This window comes from Lycorma delicatula, chromosome 8 (assembly GCF_047948215.1).
Source record: "Lycorma delicatula isolate Av1 chromosome 8, ASM4794821v1, whole genome shotgun sequence".
NCBI classification, from domain to species: domain Eukaryota; kingdom Metazoa; phylum Arthropoda; class Insecta; order Hemiptera; family Fulgoridae; genus Lycorma; species Lycorma delicatula.
The window spans coordinates 25829283-25837572 of record NC_134462.1 but is presented as its reverse complement, the minus strand read 5'-3'; the positions used below and the strand labels follow the sequence as shown (position 1 = coordinate 25837572).

Sequence of the window (8290 nt, the reverse complement as noted above, 5' to 3'; positions counted from 1 at the left end):
GTATTTTTATTATTCCTGGGAGAAATATTTTAAAATTACTCTGATTGTAACATACAATGTTACAATGCACTGAAAAATATGTATTTAAGCAAAGAAAGTATTACACTTTTATATGTATTTTGATGTTTATAACATGCTTTAAATTCTACTTTGTTTTTAAACTTCACCAGCTTAAAAAATAATATATAGACCCTAATATAAAGTTATATTTCATATTACTTCATATTATTATTATATTACACTATTCATATTATATTATACTTTATATTATTATTATTAATTCATAATATCAAATTTATTGTTATCTTTCTTTTTCTCCTAGGAAAAGTTCTATTATTCTTCAATGGTGTGTTCAGTAGCAATGCTTTCAATAGCAACTATCTTTATAGCGACAAAATTCTACCAGAGTGTAACTGAGTAATATATTTGATCAATGTTGTGTTTGTTTAACAAAAAGAAAGCAACCAGCAATTACTCAAAAAGGCTTTTAGTTCCAGTATTTTTTATGTTAGACTCAAATATTTTAAACGATTGTATTTTATCATGATCAACGAATTACTCTCTACTTTCAACATTTGCTGATTTTAAATTTTACATTTTTTAAAATGGCAACTACCAATTAACCACATTTTTGGAAAAATACAAATTACTATTTTTACTAATAAACTGGCAATTTTTTTGTTGCAAAAATTATTTGTTCTATCCTTTGAGTATAGCATTTTTTCATCATATTGCATTTGTTTCTGGTTGTCTTTTTTTAGACCTGTTTTGACTGTTCTTATTCAAATCCTATATTACTAGACATTTTATTGTTAAAAACTAAAAAGTTTCATATTAGGTACTTTTATATTCATTTAGTTCAGACAATTTTAAGTTATGATCAAACACTGCTATGCTATTTCAACATCAATTTATGCATCTACATAATACAAAAAATGCCCAAAAAAATTGTCAGTTATACCCTTTTAACATCAATGTTATTTATAAATATAAAGCCAAGGAGTGTTGTAATGTTATGTTTTATGATTACCTTGATTTTCATCAATGTCAGCTCTGTTGGATAGAATGTCTCAAAACTATTCATGAAACAAATACAATTTACAGTACACAATAGAATTATTTACAAATTCAAGAGTAACACTGGGATTTCAGACAAGATCTTAAAAATGGCTTCAGAGAATTCCCTTACTGAATAAAATGGCCTGGCAATCAGTTATGCATTGATATCAACTTTAAAATCTGTAGCTTTGGGACTTCTGAAAATTGGGACCTATCTCAGTCTCAGTTAGCTTACCCTTTATCGCTTACTTTAAAGAAGGACAAACATTTACTCATGGCAGACAGAACACTCATGGTGGTGGACTGACGAATGGGATATGGGTCCAATTTAAGTGTTTGTCCTTGTCTGAAGTAAACTAAAAAGGATGAGCTGTCTGATGACCAGAATGCAGAGTCTTGTGAAAATTTATCTACTGTGAAACATCCATTTGTTTGAAGAGAAGATGTAAAGTCCTTTTCCCAAGTCAAAGTATGCTATCATGAAGGGACAGTCCCAAAACCATAGTCCACAGCTTAAGATGACTGTATTGTGAGGTGAAGTAAACTGCCATCAAGAAGATCTCTATGAGCAAGGGCTTTAACATGCAGACCATGAAGTTAGGTAAATTATGTGTGCCAGCTTGATATTGATTGTGTTAACCTGCTTCCTCCATGACAGCTCAGAGCTGACAATAAATTTGATTTCCGTGTAAGTTGATAGACTTCTTTGACTGAGGATGCATATCATCTTCTAAAATTTGTTTTCATTTAGACAGTCTGGATGAGCACTGCAAGTAGCACATAGTTTGTCTCTTATCAAACATGTTCCTCGCATTGGACTCTGCCCTTCAGATCATACTCCCATTTGAGTGAATGGTGATGTCATTCCAAGTAGTAAGATGTCTTCACCAGGATGAGGTCATTTACTACGGCCAGAAAAGCTAGAGCTGACTATGAAGCTCTGCAATATATTGTGCTTTACCAGTTGAACTGGTGAAACTACCAGATTCAGAGCTGGCCTCTCTCACTGACCACTTCCGTTTTCTATTTATTTGCAAAACTTTCCCTCCTGAATCCATGCTTCTCAATATTTAGAAGTCTGTCACGTGAAACCTAGTTGGACACTTTCTAAGACCAGCAAAAGTCAATATCATAGAGTCTCACCAATTGTTTTGAAACCATCCAAGATGCTCAATACCAGATGGATTACTGCAAATCACCATAGACTAAGATGTCTAAATCAATGTTGAGAGTCAGTTCACAAATTTCTGCTTTCAAGACGGTCCATAAATTAACTTTTCATAATTGTTTCACCTTAATTAGATAAGGGCCTGCAACTATCTAGAGCCACAGGATCATTCTTCTTGATAATAGGGACTTACATACAGTATTAAGACAGTCATAAAATATTCCGTGTCTAAAGCAGCTGTTCATTGCCATAGTCAAAAGAGGACCTTAGCCGTATATTTTCTTACCATTACTAACATCCCTTAGATATCAGGACTGCAGTCCTTTATTATTTGTTACATTTATTACAGAGAAAATTAGGGTTCAAATACAGAGATAGAAGAACAATTGCTAACATGTACAGGAACCAAACAGCAACAGTAACAATTGAATTACATAAGAAAGAAGCCGTAATAAGAAAGGGAGTCCGACAAGGATGTTCCCTATCTCCGTTACTTTTTAATCTTTACATGGAACTAGCAGTTAATGATGATGTTAAAGAACAATTTAGATTCGGAGTAACAGTACAAGGTGAAAAGATAAAGATGCTATGATTTGCTGATGATATAGTAATTCTAGCCGAAAGTAAGAAGGATTTAGTAGAAACAATGAACGGCATAGATGAAGTCCTTAGAAGAATTTAATTTAACGGCATAGAAGAATTTTGTTATTTGGGAAGTAGATTTACTAAAGATGGACGAAGCAGGAGCGATATAAAATGCCGAATAGCACAAGCTAAACGAGCCTTCAGTAAGAAATATAATTTGTTTACATCAAAAATTAATTTAAATATCAGGAAAAGATTTTTGAAAGTGTATGTTTGGAGTGTCACTTTATATGGAAGTGAAACTTGGACAATCGGAGTATCTGAAAAGAAAAGATTAGAAGCTTTTGAAATGTGGTGCTATAGGAGAATGTTAAAAATCAGATGGGTGGATAAAGTGACAAATGAAGAGGTATTGTGGCAAATAGATGAAGAAAGAAGCATTTGGAAAAATATAGTTAAAAGAAGAGACAGACTTATAGGCCACATACTAAGGCATCCTGGAATAGTCGCTTTAATATTGGAAGGACAGGTAGAAGGGAAAAATTGTGTAGACAGGCCACGTTTGGAATATGTAAAACAAATTGTTAGGGATGTAGGATGTAGAGGGTATACTGAAATGAAACGACTAGCACTAGTTAGGGAATCTTGGAGAGCTGCATCAAACCAGTCAAATGACTGAAGACAAAAAAAAAAAAACATTTATTACAGATCCATTTATCATTAAACTATTTTAAAATGTATGGTTAAATATTACTGTAAATTTTAAAGGCTATTTTTAACAATTAAAATGTAGTGGTAGAAAATTAACATTATATTTTTCATCATTACTGAGTAATAGTAAATACTGATTGGTACAATTTAAACGTACAAAACAGTTTAACAATATTAAAAATAAATTATTTTTTTTTTTAATATATATAATAAACATGTTAAACATATGGCTGCACAAATTATAGTAATTTTCATTAATTATAGCAAAAATAATTTATTTTCAGGAAATGCATGAGATCACAAGAAACAACTTTAAATTTCTGATAAATGTTCAAAGTCATCTTGAAGAAGAACAAAACTGCTATATGTCATTTGTTGATTTTGAAAAAAAGGTTTAAATATAAAATGGAATAGCAAGTTTATAAGTTTAAGAGAAAAGGATTAAAATTTATTAAAAAAATTGAGTTATTTATTTAAGAATCAAGTAGGAAATAGAAAAGGCAAGCTGCAATAAAGAAAAGAATGAGACAAGAATATCCCATTATTTTTTTTTTAATATTGAAAAACCAATAAAGGAAATAAAAGAATTATACTTGTGATTACAAGCTTAGTAGTCTAGGAGTAGAAAAATGGTTTATTGGATTATTAGATTTCTTGATAATATTCCTCTGTTAGAAAATATTAAAAGTTTTAATTTTTTGCATTGAAAAAGTGGTTGTACAAAACAATTATTTTATAAAAACGTAAGCCTTCTTACTCAAACTCATTATGCTGATCTCAAACTAAAAATACATTTGAAGAAATACTAAATAAAGTGTATTAATTGGTAGGAGAGAAATTTAATTTAAAAAGAAATATAAAAGTGAAAGAAAAGTAATGAATTGCTACAGGTAGGAGAATAATGAGAAATTATATTTAGAAAGGAGAATAAAATGTATTAGAAGTAGCAGAATTCTGTTGTTTATGTAGCAAAATATCAAATAATGAATGAATTAAAGAATATATTAAAATCAGATCAGCATGAAAATGTGGGAGAACTTTTATATAGAAAAGAAATACACCAGTATAATTTTCATGATATTAATCACTAAAATCAACATACTGTCATCATTACCATGATACCAATTACTTTCTTATTTAGCTGTTGTTACGTTGATTATAACTACAGTGAAATCTTAATTTTCTTAGCTTAAGAATAGATAGCTTATTAAAAAGAGACTAGTGATTATTATTATTTTTTTTTAATAGTGAATTTCAATTAATTTTTACAGATGCACTTGAAAATTTACATTGGCTTCATTCTCTGGTTTTATGTAGTACCAGCAAGGTTAAGTAATGGTAAGTTTTTAGTGTTATAGAATTTACTATAAGCCATAAACATTAAAAAGTACTTTTACATTTTTATACTGTTAAAAATAAAATTAAGAATTTTTTAATTTTTATAATGTCTTTAATAAAAGTTTTACAATGTCTATGATAGTCACCAGTGAAGATTATACAAAACTTTATAATGTTTTTGTCCGTAGTGCTTAATTGTAAAAATTGTTCTAAATAGTTAAGAGGGGAATTACGTCGGGAGGACAGGCTTTATAAGCCTAGCCTTCCGCGGTTGGCCCATGAAATGGGTTCGATAACGCTGGTTTAACAACGGAATTGGAATGCAATTAAATCCGTCCTTAAAACACTAAATTAATAAACAAAACTTTTAAAAATTAGACCCGCTATATAAAATTAACCAATTAAAAAAACAAGCCCGATTAGAATGATCCAGCAGCAAGGGACTCTGTCCAGGTTCTGCGATGGAGTAGGGAGTAATAGACTCCTGCCAACTTTGCATTCCATTCCATTCCAAATAGTTAATTATTAAAGACAAATCAGGTAGATTTTATGGTAATATACTTACATCGTAACACTTTCAGTCATTTTTTCAGCATCTTCGGCAATTGATGGTACTGTTTTCCACAGTGTTGATGCAAATTAGGAAGATATGAATTTAGAAGAGCCCATTCTTATACAGGAGACTAAATTCAATGACCACCCAATTCAGCTTTATGACCAGCTATAGATTTGCATGTGAAATCTGACCACAGTGTTTGATAAACAGGGACTTCTATTAGCCCCCAAACATTCACTGTAATAGCCATTCATGGTTTGGATTCATATTGATCCTTATCACTCTGGGCAGGGAAGAAGGTTGTACTTTCAGACTTGAGGTAAACTCTTCTCTACCCAGGTTGTCTGATTTGATCTGCTTTTATGTACAAGTGGCCTCTGCAATAGCATGAGGCCACTTGTAGTTTAGTGCATGTGGCAGGTAGTTTAGTGCCTCGTTAGTAGAACCATTCTGCCTTGTGTAGTAATTCTGGTGAAGCTAGATGATCATTCAGACAGAGGTTTCTGTACCCGAACTCTTAATAAAAATGGGCCCAAGAGTACATCCACTCAGAAAATGTTTCAATGTTTCAATGTTTCAGTCAGAAAATGTTTCGCTTATAAAATTGTCAAAAACCTTCAGTAGTGCTGTCCTACTGTTTGTAAGAATTTAAATGTGCCATACACCTCACAAATAACAGGAACAACAATGACAGGTTCTATGTTTCATTGACCATTACTTTAATGACACTGAATGGACTACAGATGGTATGTAAAAGCATATTGCTGGTTGTTACTTTTCATTGATATGTTGCTGTGACAATCTGATTTGTTGAAAATCTAATCTGAAGACAGATTAGATCTTGTCTTGTTTTAAGAGAACAATAAAATTTAACATTTTATGAATTTAATTTTTGGAATAATATTATTGGATGTAGTATGGACTAACAGTATTTAGATTAGAGGAATTTGATTAAAGTAATGTATCTTTTTCTGTTTACAGTTCTTGAAGCATTGAAGGTGCAATTGAAGGAAACTGGTTTAAGTGATACAAAGTATGATTCTTCAGAGTTAATGAAGGTAATTAAATCACCATCATTTATTGATAAAAGTTCATTTATAAAATACATTTTCAAAGAAGATTATACAAATATCTTGATTACTGCTCCTGATGGTTTTGGTAAAACTACTAATATAAATATGCTCAAGACATTTTTAGAAATAGAATTAAATGAAGATGGATACCCAACTAAAAATATTAAAAAACCTATTAGATATACAAAAAATTATAATTTGTTTAATAGGAATTTGTTAAAGATAAGAAATGCTTGGCCATGTGTTAATAAACACTTTGGACGTCATCCTGTAATTTTAGTTAATTTTAAGATCTTTAAAGGTTGTCCATACGAAAGTACAAATGATATGTTTAAATTGTTGATTCATAGAACATACCAGCAATATGGTTACTTAATGAAAAGTAAATATTTATCTGTAAAACAAAAAACATATTTTAATATATTTTATAATGAAAATACATGTTCAAATTTAACATTATTGCAGATAAATGATGGATTGTACTTTTTAACTGGAGTTATGAGTAAACATTTTAGAAAACAGGTAGTTGTTCTTATTGATGAATACGATACCCATATTAATAATGCTATTGCTACAAGTAATGAAAAATATCTCGGTTTTATTATAGAGTTTCAATGTGAGTTTGTCAGTCACTTAATTAAAAAAAATAAATTTGTTAAAAAGTCTATAGTAGCTGGAGTTTCTTTTATGGCTGGTGGTAAACTTTGTTGTTGTAACCTTTTTAAAGAATATAGGTTTCTAGATAATCACATTTTTGTAAAATATTTTGGTGTAACACTAAATGAAATATATAAGCTTTTTAATAAATACAATATTAGTAATGAACAATCATCAATTTTCTTTCAAAAGGCCAGTGGTTACATTGATATTACAAAGAAAAAAAGTGTTTTTAGTACATCATTAGTGCAAAATTATTTAAAATATAACTCATTTAGTAGTTACTCACAAATGTTTGGTTATGTATACCCATTAAAGAATGCCTTTTACATTCCTTTATTAAAGTACCACATTGAAAAATTAATTCAAGGTTTTAATGTCCATGCTGTAACATCATCCAAATCTAAAATACTGTTTTTACGAGGTTTACAGTATTTCATTTTAAAGACTTATAAACAAAAATTCCCGGTTTTACCTTATTTATTTTTCACATTTTTGTTAGAACTCGGTTACTTATCTTACAATGAGATTCGGCTAAAAGTTTTATCAAAACCACCCGAAATGAAATTATCTACTCTCAGAATCGCTAATGATCTTATAAAAGAAGAACTGATAAATAATTTAAATGAACAGTATCAAAATGAAGGTCTTCATATTGATAATGCTGAGACTTGTGCTAATATTTTAAATTCAATTAATATTAAATCTGAAAAAGAAAATTTCATACGTTTCAGAGATTCATTAAAAGTATTATTAAAGTCCATGAATGTAAACAATTCAACATTTTGTAAAAATAAAATCCATTCTATAATATTTACTGTAATATCAAAGTCTTATTTTAGAATAGCAATTGATTGGTCTAAGGGTATTACAATGAAAATTCCTGATTTTATATTATTTAATAAAAATTATGATGCTGGTGTTGTGGTGAAAGTAAATTATAATCGTTCTCGTACTGAAATATTATCAGAAATTATTGATAAAGACTGTTATAACAATTATAAAAATAAAACAATTTTTAATCCAGTTATTAAAAATGTAGTATTAATTGGAATTAATATAAAAGAAAACATGGAAATTTCTCTTACTTATACGTTTATAATCAATAATTTATTACTCAAAGATTCTGTTTATATTGAATAA

At 29.5% G+C, this 8290-nt stretch overlaps 1 protein-coding gene across 1 annotated transcript in view; it reads left to right on the top strand.

Annotated features, from left to right (window-relative positions):
- The window catches only part of LOC142329173 (uncharacterized), a 36002-nt gene extending 27712 nt beyond the window's left edge, over positions 1-8290 (top strand). The window contains exons 2-3 of the mRNA XM_075373560.1: positions 4795-4861; positions 6399-8290. Coding sequence (XP_075229675.1) covers positions 4795-4861; positions 6399-8290 — 1959 coding nt within the window. The remainder of the gene's footprint in view (positions 1-4794; positions 4862-6398) is intronic.